The sequence below is a fragment of the Ursus arctos genome, unplaced genomic scaffold (genome assembly GCF_023065955.2).
Source record: "Ursus arctos isolate Adak ecotype North America unplaced genomic scaffold, UrsArc2.0 scaffold_9, whole genome shotgun sequence".
NCBI classification, from domain to species: Eukaryota; Metazoa; Chordata; class Mammalia; order Carnivora; family Ursidae; genus Ursus; species Ursus arctos.
The window spans coordinates 20,412,886-20,427,634 of NW_026623111.1; the positions used below are offsets into that span (position 1 = coordinate 20,412,886).

The 14,749-nt window shown below is 37.5% G+C and overlaps 1 protein-coding gene across 8 annotated transcripts in view; it reads left to right on the forward strand.

Annotated features, from left to right (window-relative positions):
* RBPJ (recombination signal binding protein for immunoglobulin kappa J region) overlaps nucleotides 1–14,749 on the forward strand; it is a 218,205-nt gene that overhangs the window by 185,751 nt on the left and 17,705 nt on the right. For all 8 annotated transcript variants that reach the window (XM_026514547.4, XM_057309826.1, XM_044389756.3 and 5 more), the window contains 2 exons: nucleotides 6,726–6,821; nucleotides 13,734–13,899. In XM_026514547.4, the coding sequence (XP_026370332.1) occupies nucleotides 6,726–6,821; nucleotides 13,734–13,899 (262 nt within the window). The remainder of the gene's footprint in view (nucleotides 1–6,725; nucleotides 6,822–13,733; nucleotides 13,900–14,749) is intronic.

The window sequence follows — 14,749 nt, forward strand, 5'->3', positions numbered from 1 at the left end:
AGCCCTATCCCTAGATTATCATTTTGAAAACTGGCACTTGAGAGAAAAACAAGAGATCTTGGTCTGGTCTGATAGTTGGGCCAATACTGTATTACAGATACACCCTCTTGGAGATTGTTTAAGACTGAGTAGTCCTGCAGTGAAAGAATTGGTTTTACTTTATGTGGTCTAGTTGCTCTGGAACTGCTTTGAGTGGAGCACTTTCCATTGCAAATCGTTAACTGTTGTGGAGCTCACTTTGAGAAATATTGTCTGTGGTGATGTAAAGGACTTACCTGGAGAATCTGACGGAAATAAGCTCCATGAGTTTGGTGTGTGTGGGGGTGTGTGGCATGAGTCTGGACACCTTTTGGCAATATTCCAGAGGTGAGGAGTCCAGCTGAGGCTTCTGAGCTATCACATGTCCCCAAGTCCAATTTCAAGGAAGAGTGCTTTTTTTTTGGTAATTGTATTAAATGTCAACCATATGATATACTTAATTGATTAAACAAATTAGAATGTCATTATACATTCTGTTTTGCAACCTTTCTTTTAAAATTATCTTTTTGTTCTTTATTGCCTATGCAGGGGTCAGCAAATGCTTTCTGTAAAGACCCAAGTAGTACATATTTTAGGATTGATGTTATATAGTTTCCTTTTCTTTTTCACAATCCTTTAAAAATGTAAAAGGCATTTTTAGTTCCTGGGAAGTATGAAAATAGGCTGCTGGTGTGGTTTTCTAAAACCTGGCCTATAGTAGTGTTCCCCAGCGTGTGCTCTGCAGCTCTCTAAAACGTTTGTGGCTGTGCTGCAAATGGGTTTCTTTTCTATAAGGCAGTTCATTTGGAATTTCTGTTATTTGGATTTTAGAAGTGACAATCTAATTTGAGAAATATGGGGACTGAGCCTATTTAGGATGACTAGACCTTCCTGCTTTGTGGGTCACTTTTCTCCTCGAGTAGTTGAGGCTGTGGCTGTGATTGCGCCCAACTCGTATGTCCACCCCACCAGCGCGCACGCGCACATGCACACACACACACACATAGTGTAAATCACATATTAGTCCCTTGGCCCAAGCATGGAGGTAAATGAGTGTGGAGTAAGGGGTCTTCAGAGAAGAATAGGAATTAGCACCATAAGGACATTTTTTTAAAATGAATTTTGTTTGCAGTATAAAAAATTTCAAATTTATAAAGGACAACATAGCTAAAAAATGGACAAATACAATGACAGGCAGTTTGAACATACTAACCTAGCATGGCACTTGCCATGATTTCATGTTAGTAAAAAGACTGATAAAAATAAAATTTTCCAATTTTCTAAACATTAAGCTTCTGTGTTTGAGTAAGCAGACTCCTTCAAAAGTGGTTGCTACAGAGTGTTCTTCAAATAATTTTAAATTGGTTTTTATTCAGAAGGAATATTTTATGTTCTAAGGAATCATTAAATGAAATTAATAAAGAATATACTTCAAACTTGCTGGAATAGTAACTATTCCAAGAACTTTTGAGTTTTAACTTTGTCATTCTTTTTAACAATTCATTAATACAAAGTAGTAATTTTACTAGTAAGATTCTTAAAATACCTACATTATGTTTTCCAATGATAAAGTTTCCCTTATTCTTTTTTAAAAAGACAACAGATGATTTTGCCATCTCATTGAAATACTTTGGACTTTCTCTAAACCAGTGGTTTTCAACCCAGGTGACCTCCCCCTTGCACCCCCTTACATTTGCCAGTATCTGGAGACAGTTTTGGTTGTCACAGTTTGAGAAAGGGTGCTGGCTTCAAATGGGTAGAAGCTAGAGATGTTGCTGAACACCCTTTGGTGCACAGAGCAGTCTCCTCGTAGCAAAGGATGACTTTGCCCAGGATGTCAACAGTGCTGAAACCGAAACCCCATTCTGTGGGGGAAACCCTGCTCTCTTTGGATAAAAGGCACATGGGCTCTCATTCTTTGGGCTTTCTTATTTAATTGTGTTTCTTTTAGAGTACATCGTCTTTGTTTGTTATGGCTCCTGAAGAATGCTGGAAGAAATGGTCAAGCTTTCATTACCAGAGAACACAATTTTAATGGGTTTGATGTTCTATTAAGGAAGCAAAGGGTTTTTTTCCTTGTTGAAAGAAACTATTTGGCAGATTGGTTACAAGACAACTATTATTAATGGTTATCTGAAGGTTCTTGTTGCTTTTTCAAGAATTCACATTATAAATATGAAGGGAGAGCATGAAAACTGGAGCTGTCATCTTGCACTCAACCATAAACAACTTGAGATCTGAAATCTTTTGTCGTAATCATAATCGTACACAGCTACTTCCAATACAAGCAACTGCCGTGATGGTCAGTACCAGGATGTAACAGCCTCTAAGTATATCTTTAATGGGAAGATGGATTAAGGTTTACCTATTCTGCCCACAGATAGTGCGCCTTGCAAGTCAGGTGACATGCCTGATCATTTACCTCCAGGCCCTTTTCAAGTTTGCTCTCAAACTGCAGTGGAAGTGCCATGCATTGCCCTCCTACTCCCTACCCCTTCTAAGAGAATAACAACAATTGGAAGAGTTTACTGACACTTGGTAGAAGTTAGTTTGTCCAGCTAACTTACTTTAAATATATATGTACACATCTACTTCACATGTAAGAAAACTCAGGCTTGGTAAGGGAAAAGAGTTAAGATTCAGACCTTTGTGTGTGTATGTTTCACAGCAAAGTTCTGTTTAACTGTTGCAAAGTATCTGATAGTATAATTTTGTCCTTGAGAGTTGGACTGCCTAAGTTTGAATCCTGGGTGTTTAGTATCCTCTTGAGAAAGGTACTTAACCTCTTCGCCAGTTCTAAAATACACCTAATAGGGGCGCCTGGGTAGCGCAGTCGTTAAGCGTCTGCCTTCGGCTCAGGGCGTGATCCCGGCGTTATGGGATCGAGCCCCACATCAGGCTCCTCCGCTGGAAGCCTGCTTCTTCCTCTCCCACTCCCCCTGCTTGTGTTCCCTCTCTCGCTGGCTGTCTCTGTCAAATAAATAAATAAAATCTTAAAAAAAAAAAAAAGTTTAAAATACACCTAATAGTGTGTCTTAAAGACTTAGTGGTCTGTTTGGAAAGACAAGAAAAAAGACATGAAATCTGACAAACATACCAAGTAATTGCTAAGTGATATAATAGAGATTATAGATGTAAATAGATTATAGTGGGGTGAAATATACTTACAATTGCTACTTAAGATTTTTCTTTCCAAGTATATACCAACTTTTCAAGTTTCTATGCCAAGAACTGGACTTCTCTACTAGTTTTGTCAAGATACTGGACTTCTGACTTTGCTCTTGATTTCTTGTCCACCCTGAACGCTATGAGATTAGTCACCTAACACCTCAAATACTTTTCATCATTACCTTTTCCAGGCTGTACCTCTTACCCAGTACCCAGCGGTTCTGAGAATATGCTCTCTGTATTCCCAGCTTTGGAGTGCTAGTGGGAATTGGCACCATCATTTATGGATTCCACCATTAGCTGGTTCTTGGATGCTGATCTTTAGTCATTTTACTTGTCCATAGTCGGCTGCTTTTGCCATTCCTTTGAGGGCGTTGCCAAATATTTATGGCTCTTTTCTTACCATTAGATGTTACAGTGGCTTCTCATTTTACAAATAATTTGTAAGGCTTTCTGTTAGCTGGCATCTGTTATGATTCTTGCTAAAAATAAAGTGACCTTGACCTCTGCAGCATCTCACCTTTTGATTATTACCCTCTTTCAAGGTTATCTCCTTCAATAGCATCTAATAAACAGTCTCATTTCTACCCCTATGGGTTCTTCACCTTTTATACATTTTCTTCTTGACCCTCCTGTCACTGTGCTTTCTTTCTGAGAGATTTCATTCACTGTGGTGGCTTCATGTGCGAACTACATACCAGCAGACCCCACTTTTGTTCCCCAGACCTGTCTCTGGAACTATAGATGGGAATTTCCAACCCCCTATTGAAAACTTACAGCCTGGGGGTCAGGGACACTTCAGAATTCACATTTGTCAAACAGAATCTATTAATCTACACCCACTTCTCCCAGAACAAAAGATAGTTATCAAGTCTTTCCACCTTCCCTCCTACTTTCTTCTATTACCTCTTTTTCAGTGTATCCGCCTTTTTTTCAAGTTTGTTTTGTCTCAGTACTTTCTAATCTTTTTCTCTGTTCCACCACTAAAAGGGAAATTAATTGAATGTTTAAAAAAACCTTAAGATCTCTCATTGCCTTCTGTCTAGATTGAAAATGCAGATTGCCAGCACAGTGTTTTTCTATAATGGGGTTTGGATAAAATTAAATGCTTATCTTTTCCCAATTCTCAAAGAGGTCTCTTAAAAATTTTATTACCTGGGGCGCCTGGGTGGCACAGCGGTTAAAGCGTCTGCCTTCGGCTCAGGGCGTGATCCCGGCGTTCCGGGTTCGAGCCCCACGTCAGGCTCCTCCTCTATGAGCCTGCTTCTTCCTCTCCCACTCCCCCTGCTTGTGTTCCCTCTCTCACTGGCTGTCTCTATCTCTGTCAAATAAATAAATAAATAAATCTTTAAAAAAAAATTTTTTTTATTACTTGCTACCACTTTTATCATCATCTATCATAGAGTGATATTTGAATTAACTTAAACTTTCAGACTAAGTATGTAAGTTTATAGATGTCACATTTTCAAGGGGTTTGATAGGCCTTTCACACCAGGACTCTACCCAGTGTGTCCCCTTTCTTGTCACTGCCACGGCTCACTTTCGACTCCTAAAGAATTGTTTCAGTTCCTGACTGCCATGAACTGCAACACATTGGGTAAGACATTCGAAGTGGTTTTGAGAATCTTCTTACCTTTCTAGTTTATGAGGATTAAATGAAGCAATGCATATGAAGTGCTTAGTTCAGGGCCTGGCACATAGTAAATACTCGAGAAGTATTGGCTGCTGTTTGTTATTGTGTCTGCCTGAATCTCTGTGTACCCGAATGTGCAGGGTCGCTGGTATTTTTATACGACTACTCCCAGATACTGGAATGCCTTCTTTCCTCTTCCCACTTCCGGAGTCTCCTCCTCTTCCTTTTGAATTTAACTCTTCTAAGAAATTTTTCCTAGCATATACAGTTAACCCTTGAACAACTACATGGGTTTGAACTGCATGGGTCCACTTATATGCGGGTTTTTTTCGATAAATGCAGTACAGTACTGTAAATGGATTTTCCTTATGATTTTAATAACATTTTCTTTTCTCTAGCTTACTATATTATAAGAATCCAGTGTATAATACATATACAAAATATGTGTTAATCGACTATGGTATCGGTAAGGCTTCCAGTCCACAGTAGGCTTTAGTAGTTAATTTCGGGGGGAGTCGAAAATTGTATGCAGATTTCTGGCTGTGCAGGGTGCTGGCTCCCCCAACCTCTACATTGTTGAAGGGTTAACTGTAGTTCTTTATCAACCCTACCCTCCTTGGCACAAATATTCCCTTAGTGGTGCTTTTTGTTCATACCTCTGAGTCGTGTATTTTATTGCAATTTGTTTTCCAAACTCTTCTCTTCACTGGACATTTAAGCTCCTTGTCAGCAGTAGGGATTAATTCTCAAGCTATTGGATCTCAGCGTTACCTGCCCTGCCTCACAGCTAACAGGTTTTCAGTCAGTAACCACACATATTGCCCTGTAGATTATCTCATTTAATCCCCACAACCACTCTGTGTTAGGTCTGCGTTATTACCTGACTGGGTGAGGTGAAATGATTTTCCTCAAGCCACTTACTTTCTAAGTGCTGCAGGTCTGGAATTCCCTGCCTTTAATAACATACTGTTACTGCAAAGCTGTCCTCTTTATACGTTTGTCTTTTATTTACAATATAAATAAAATAGCATTTAATGCATTAAAAGCGCTTTTGATTGTTTTTGCTTTAATCTTATAATGCGTAAAACATCAAAAGAATTGGGATTCTGCAGATGGAGAACTGTTGGAGCTGTGTAGACTATATATTCTCGTATTGCTTAGCAAAATAATTGGGAGAATAAATATGTTTCAGGCAATGGACTTTTTATGCAGCTTATGCATAATAGGCAGTTGAAGTTGTTTGTACTTGAAAGAATTAACAGTTTTTTTCCAAAATTTAATTTAGGTTTTTACTAATTTGAATTAACCTTTATTAAAATTTGTTATGTCTTCGGTAACATCCTTCAGGGTAATTGTGTGTGTGTGTATAATGGATAGCCTTTTCATAGTCTTTATGTAAGGCTGTTATTTTAAGAACATGTAGTAATAATACGTAATAAGTTTGGGTGACCTAATGATTTGTTTCGGCTTTGTATTCATTCGAAAATACTGATTCTAATAGTTGGGGGAATGGCACTGGTGGTGGTGGGGAATTAGATTATTAAATATAAAAGTGTTACATGTCATTAATTTTACAGACAGTTGAAAGCAAAATAACCAATGTATATAATGATTCTAGTTATTGTATAGAAGTTGTAATTATGATTTAATTCAGTTACATCATAAATTCCAGGAATGAGGGATAGTTTCTTCTCTTAAAGAATAAAATATAGAGTTGAAGATGAACAGTATTTATTGCCCCATTTTATAATATTCTTTAAATTTAGTTATTGGATTTGTTTTGCTTTTTTGTTTTCGTTTTTATATTTGCTTATTTAAAAAATATTTTAATCATTCTTTTCATCACAGAGCATAGTAATATTCTAAATCTCACCCCTATAATAGTAATATTTATATTTTATTTTAGGGAAGCTATGCGAAATTACTTAAAAGAGCGAGGGGATCAAACTGTACTTATTCTTCATGCAAAAGTTGCACAGAAGTCATATGGAAATGAAAAAAGGTAAGGTTATTGTTTTTCTGATGGGTAGTTAATTGTAGTTATCACATGAATTTGCAAGTGATGTATTGATATGCAAGTTAGAGAGTGGTTTCTATTATTGGGTTAGTTTGCAAGTACAAAATGAAAAGTAGGGGATTTGTCTCTCTTGAAGGGGAGAAATAAAGTGAATTGTGGCATATTTAGTAAAGATCATCTGGCTAGATCTCTGATGTCATGAAATGAAATAATCCATAATTTGCTGGGTTGGAGGGCGGCCTACATGATATTCCTAAGTGTTTCTGTGGTGCATTAGCTCGTTCAAAAAACAGCTCTCCTTTTGGTGGAAAATGTAGTTTCATAAACTTGTGATACCCCTCCCCAAGTACTTTTGAAAAGGAGAAGGTTAAATAAACCCCTGGATTGAACCATGGAGTGATTATAAAGGAAAGAGCTTCCAGTCCTCTCCACCTTGACCCTGTGCCTGTTCAGGTTAAGAAAAATAGCAACACCGAGTTGGTACTCAGTTTGTACTGAGAATGTAGACACTACAGAAATAACTAGAAGTCAGATTCGCAGAATTAAACTATAGCAAAGTGATCTTCATATTTAGTATTTGCTTCAGTATCTTACGAATTTCAGCATTTGGGGTGTATAATTATGGACTTTCGCTGTTTTTTTCATTTGGTTGCTGGAATATTCTTGTCCCTGGGACTCCTTTGAGACTGCAATAAGCATTTCGTGGACAAAGGCTGCTTGTGGGGGAAAGATGTAAGATTTTTTGGATTGGCCAGAAAGGCACAAAACTGAAGTGAGAGAAGGAATGAAAATTCAGGTTTGGGTGTTGGGTTGAAAGCGATGACTGGTATTTTAGAGTTTATGAGATAAAGGAAAACTTAGAATACGGTGTAAAAGGAATGAAATGTTAACTATGTGATTAATTTCTATGCTGAAAGAAAGTTAAGAGGTCTCTTTAAAGTCCTCTCAATCCAAGCTGAGATGATGGTGAAGCTGTTTAATTAATAACTTTATCCTCAAATAGGATGAGCAAGTGCAAGCAATATTTAGGGCTCATACTGCCAAAGGGTTCTTTCTTATTATTGAAGCTTACTAGACTTCTGATTATTTTATCTTAATTTACTAATAAAACTTAGCCGTCTGATTTAGAATTAAATATGGGAAGAAGTTGGTATCTACAGTTTGGGACATAGAGTCAAGATAGTGGCTCCTTTTTTTTATGAAGTCAATATTGGATATTCTATTTTTTTAAATATGAAATTGAATGTATGTGCAGAGTAGATTGTTGAAGAAACAGAGCAAGTAAACACCCTCAATATTTGATGAGTCTAACAGTCTATTATGCACTTCATAATAAACCTGAAGAAGAAACACTTGCCCTTTATTCAGCTCCAATCATGGGCCAGACTGGAAGTGCTAACAGATATTTTGAAATTTTAATCCTCAGAACAATCTCGTAAAGTCAGTATGTTTTAATCCCCATTCTGTGAGGAAACTAAAGATCAGAAACTTTAAATATGCCCAGGTTCATCTTAGTTTAGGAATCGATGGAGCCAAGAATAGAACTCCTGGGACTGTTAACTCCAAATTTCATTTTCTTTTTATTGCCCTAAGCTTTCCATTTTGTGTCTCAGTGTTGGTCACATACAGTAAGGCTTGAAGCTAGAGGAGGTAAAGATGCCTAAAGAACACAAAGTTTGTGAACTTTGCCTCGGATCGTTCCTTTACCATCAGCTGAGTGAGCCTCAGCTGCATGTGATGGAAATAGGAGTGGATGTGTGTTTATAACAGCGATGCTATTCTTTCTCTGGATTTTTGAAGGTGCATTTCGGTACATCTGGATTCATTCATTAATTCATTTTTTCTTTATTTTGGTTAGGAAATTAGGTGCTAGGTACTATACAAAAGGATCTTTCCTGGGAATTTTGGAAATCACTGTGTCATTTAATACTGGATAACTGAGGCCCTGCGGGGAAACCAGAAAGGAAGAACAGCCACTTAAACAGTTATGCCTAAGTCCAAATAAATAAGGTTCCTGCTTGTTAGTCACTATCGAAAATAAATGAGGACAAGGCTATAGTGGCTTCTCAAGTCAGTGATTTAAAGGTTATCCTTTGTTGCGATTGCCTTCGTTTTCAGTTCTTCTCTATTTGGGTGTGGCCTGGCCTGTCTAAAACACCAGATAAAGGAGAACTTGAAGAATCTAAGCTTCTAGCTCCCAAAGACTGAAGAAATGATGAAAAGGCCAGAGTAACTACTTTCCTGTATTTTTTATATATTTGTATTATTAAATTTTCAGAGTAGACATGTATTCGTTTTACATACAAAGGTGGAAACCTATTAAAAATTACTTGATTTTTAAAAAGGATTAGTAGTAAGGGACTGCTCGTGAGGTCCAGCCTCCTGGGTAGTGTCTGGCCCTGTACTCACTGGTGGCGTACACGGTGTAAAGAGTAAGATCTGCCTTCTTTCTTGTTGATCCAGATTCAGGTCTTTCTGAAGAGCTGCTAAGGCATTAGGCACAAGGTAACCTGGGGACATGGCCAAGTCTTCTTGGCATATAAAATAACTCCAGAGAATGATGCTAGAAATATTAGGTCAGGAAAATTTATCCTAAAGTTTTAAATCGTCCTTGGTATTAACTTTGGGGCCTCATAATGAATATTTATTTTTTTGGCCATCTGTTATCCCACTAATGTTAGTGATTAGTTTTACTTTTTCATTAAAGAAGGCTACTCTAGGTTTAAAAAAAATAGACTTTTAAAAAGATTATTTTGTCTGGAGGAAAATTTTCATTAAAGACGGGGAAACTACATTTGACATATTAGTATTCTTTCAACTTTGCAGTAGTGAAGGTGGTAGAGAGATTGTTGAGGCAACAGTAAAGCCATGGAGACAGCGAGGTGATGCTCCTGAAGTCGTACTGAGAATGTGTGTTAATTGAGGTAACTGTGGTGTGCAAAAAAAGTTTCTATTTTGGTACTTTGGGATTGAATAATCATCGAAGGATAATGACTCTGCAAAGGTCAGATAACGTAAATGATGTTTGGATTTTGTGTAACCTAACCTGTTTTGTATATTGGGCTGAATAAAAAGCCTTCTTTGAATCTGTAAGGTATTTTCCAGACCTCGTCTCAGGGTTTGAGGAAAAAGTTGTTGAATCATTCTCTGAAAATAAAGACTGATTGTTTAAACTGGGAAATGAATAACATTGTACATGTGTGCATATTGCCACCAAGTGGCAGAAAGAAAGCATTGTTTGTCATAGTTGCTAGTTAGAGCCGTAGGAAATACTAGAAAATCTAGGCACATTGTTTCGTAGCATATTCTTTTATAGCAGCTCTTACACTCTGCGAACTGGCCACTTGTTGGTCAAACCTTTCACTGTGTGTTTGGTACATATTGATCAACTGCCCAAATTCAAAGAATCATTAATTGCACATAGCATTATAAGGTGTATTTTAATTTTTCTTCTGTTAATTATGTGGCCTTTTTTTCCTCACCCCCTTTAGTTTCTTTTGTCTGTGTTCTTCTGTTGTATGTACGCTTATCTTCTATTTGATGGTGTTACTACTGAAGTCTGTGGAAATGCAAACGTGACTCATTAGCTGTTTCCTTGGGGGTGGCAGTATTCGGGTGTTTAAAAATAGGATTTCATCAGCACATTATTTAGAAATAGTCTCGATGTTTAGATTGTATTGGATTTGCTGTTTTCTTACATCATGGCTTTTTTGAATTGTTGTAGAGCTGATTAAAAAAAAACATAGTTCCGAGGCATTTGTGAAGTCTTCTTCATTTTTCTTATTTATTACGTGATTGGAAAGTACTTTCAATATAGAATCTTGCTCAAGTTTTAAGTGATAAAGAATTGCTTGCCAACCTAATTTGATACCTTGTTTATGCCATTTTATCACGGTACTCTTGAGAAAACCAGCTGTACCCAGTCTTGTACAGTTTTAGCCCTCTTTATATTTTTTCCGATGTGAAATAAAAGTACCTTTTACGATAACTTGTTGAGATTGGACTCCCATGTGTGGTACACTCTACTAAAGCACCACTCTTTGAATTTTATAGCTGGTGTACCAGTTTCCTAAGGAATCTTAACATCAGTGTGGAATAGAAAATACTAATAGACAAGCTTCCAAAATTGATGCCTTCTCAACCTCCCGATAGTGTGCCAGCTAGGTATTTGAGTCTGTGCCATGGTAAGCATTGGGTGACTCCCAACGTTTGAGGCCAGAAAGATCCCTGGTGTAGACTTGAATTGAGCCAACTCCAGAACTAGCCTGGCTAATCCAGGCATCCCTCCAAACTTGGAGTGACCTGGAGCTGAGCCCACTACCTCGGCTGTGACCTCTGTGTCCATGGCCACAGTGAGAGTATGCAGGCATGAAAGCTGCTCTGCGTCCTTTTTATTGGTTTAGATAAATATGAGAGGACTCCAGAGGCATCCCTCCTTACTCAGCTTGACCCCCAGGGCCTTCTTGGTCTCTTTCCCATTATCTAGGCTTTATCTTCTATTCTCAAGTCCAGCCACAGTGGGCTGTGTTTAGACACAGTCCATTTTAGGCCTTCCTACTTCAGAGCCTTTCCACTTGCTCTTCCCTCAGCTGAAATGCTCCTACCCCAGCTACCCATGGCTTAGGGTATGACTCAGGGTCACCTTTTTAAGGAAGCTTTCCCTGGCCACCTAGGTCTTCTACATTTTAAGTACCCCTTATCTGCTTTATTTTTTCCCTCAGTATTTATCACCAGCTAACAGAATATATAAATCATTTTACTCATTTATGGGTTTTTTTTAATTGTCTGTCACTCCTATTAGAGTGTGAATTCCATCAAGACAGGGCTTTTTGTCTTTTTTTTTTTCCACTCTGCTATATTCCCAGTGCCTGGTACACTAGGGGTACAGACTAGGGGTGTAATAATTTGGTGAATTAATGACTATTACATAAACCCAGTTCACTTCTTATAAATTAATATAAATTGCTCCTCAGGTAGTCTTCAAAGGAGCAAAAAGTAGATGTTACATAATTTTGATTCAATTCAATCAGTACTGTAGTAGGTGCTAAGGGGGGAAGCAAACAAGAAGTAGATACTAACTACCTTTAGGAAGGGCTACGCCAGATCCAGCCTGGTGTCAGTGTGTTACATACACACAAGCAGAAACGTGTACACATGTTTTGTTGTTGTTTTCTTAAGCTTGCATGCTGTTGGCCTACAGAGTTTTAAAAACCATAAATTAGTTGCTAAATTTTAAAATTAGGAATTTCATCTAAAATTTGATTTCAAGCATCTGTTGAACAATTGGAGGATGTGACCAACACTAGGCCCACATGCAGGTAGTTTAGCAAAGTGATTGAGAGGGTATGTACTCACAGGCTTGCTGTTTTCTCTTGTGTCTTGTTATCAGAGTCACACACCAATGGCTGATTGTCATTGTATTTAAGTTCTTTTACTTACAGTGGGCTTAATTAAGAATTTTCCTTTACTCAATAACTATACAAAAAGTGGGAATTACCATGAGGGCTGTGTGTTTCAACAAAGAAAGGAGGAAACCTACTTCTTTGAGTAATTAAATGATATTCCAACTTATTTATTGTACACCTGGTTCACCCACTAAATTACTTACCTGGCTACTATTTGAGTTTACTTAGCTACTATTTGAGAAGGTATTTGAGTTTTCAGGTCCCTTGATGAGACATGGTGTAAATGTTTTGAAGTATGCACAAGCCAGTGTGTATAATTGAGCAAAAGCAAATTATGCCCTCCATAAAGACTGGATCAGTGGTCGGAACTGTAAAATAATGGGGCTTGAGCTAGGCTTTGAAACTGACATTTCTTAATTACTAGAGAGGAGATAGCAGTTGACTCTTGCATGACATGGGTTCAATCTGCAGGCTCTGCTTATGTGCAGATTTTTTTCAGTTGATACAGTATAGTATTACAGATTTTTTTCTTATGATTTTCTTAGTAATATTTTCTTTTATCTAGCTTTATTGTAGGACTACAGTATATAATACATATAATATACAAAATATGTGTTGACTGTTTATGTTAATGGTAAGGCTTCCTGGCCAACAGTAGGCTATTAGTAAAGTTTTGGGGGAGTCAGAAATTAGCCATGGAGTTTTTGATTACATATGGTGTTGGCACCCCTAACCCCTACAGTGTTCAAGGGTCAATCATATAAGGAAGTTATTCTAGGTGGGAAGACTTTTTGAAGGCAGGTTTTTGGCAGCTAGCAAAACAAATCCGTTGGTAATCTGCAAGGTGAAAGGGTGCAGTGTGGTGTTGTTTCAGTCATCCAGTTGCACCAGGTGTTCAGGGTGTAAGATACATAAAACACAGGAATCCAGTTGTCCATTTTGCTTGTAATTCTTCTACTTTTGTTAATATTTTGAAAGTTTCTACTTTGGATATTGCTCTAATTCTTTTTTTCCAGGTTAATTACCAAATAAAATTAAGTGTAGTAGCCATAACAACAATGTCATCAATTAATAATGTCATTTTAAGTAGATTTTAATTAATAATTGCAGATTCTTCTTCTATAACCTTTTAGACTTTATTGGATTTACTGAATTCCAGTAGTTCAGAATTCTGGGCTCTGTGAAAATGAAAGGAATACTCCCTGCTCTAAAAAGTATCTGCTGTAATTGAATGCATAATTCTAGTATAGACAAACCTGCCCTGAACAGATGTAGTCTTTGTGGAAGCCTAGGTTTCTGTGCTCCGGACATGGCTATTTGCATTACAGAAGGCTTCGCCAAAATGTTTCATTAGGTGATTACTTAACGCACTTCAGTATAATTTTGTATTCATATGTTCAAAGAAAAGAAATGCTTTCTCGAATCTAATTGCATTGTTTGTTTTTGTATTTTATGATGTGTATATGTGTGTGTGTTTCCCCCATTGTTTCAGGTTTTTTTGCCCTCCTCCTTGCGTGTATCTTATGGGCAGTGGATGGAAGAAAAAAAAAGAACAAATGGAACGGGATGGTTGTTCTGAACAAGAGTCTCAACCATGTGCATTTATTGGAATAGGAAATAGTGACCAAGAAATGCAGCAGCTGAACTTGGAAGGAAAGGTAAATTAGAACCATGTTGGGTCTCCTAAAGGGCACCATGGTGCCAGCATGTAGTTTCTGTATTTGCTTTTGTGGTGATGATTTCTTTTTCCTTTATGGCTTTTGGTAGCGATATTCTGAACAACCCCCCCACACATACACCCACACCCACACAGACACACACAACCCCACCCACCAGAGATAACTTTTCAAATAGTCATGAGCTGTGGACATCTAAAGGTGGCATATAGTAAGCTTCCTCAGCTTGGGGGCAGTTTGAGCAGGCTGTGAGTCAGGTTTCCATTGGAAGCCAGTAATAAATTTAGGAGGCTAATCTGTCATGTGACTGACAGGGGGGCATGATACTCAATAAACAGTGAAAATACATAGTTCAGTAATATTTTACTCTGTTTTATTCTTAGTCTTATACGAGAAGCGAAGTGATTAATTCTTAGAAGTATTTACCTGGGTTATAAAGATCGTAAATGCTTTACTTTAGCTTCTGTGCGCAGCAAAACTGCAGTAGACAAGAACAGCCACAATTAGCTTTGTACTCAGACTTTTAGGGATTTTCTTTAATTTGTTAGGGAATGGATTTTATGTATTAGTTTTACTTATTGTATTTTATGAAATTAGAAAGTAATCATTTCAGTCTATACCTTTAGTATTCAAAAGTAGTTCTTATTGACTTAGCATTTAACTGTTATTTTGTTTTCCCTTGGTATTAAAATTTGAAAAATGGTTAGTTCTCAACGATCACATGAATGTCTTAAAATAGCACATAAAAAGCTATTTAAATCTTCAGTGAATAACTTAGTGTTTGCTATGTTGCAGTTGGCAGTACGGATGGGGACTGGCAGTTAACACTGAA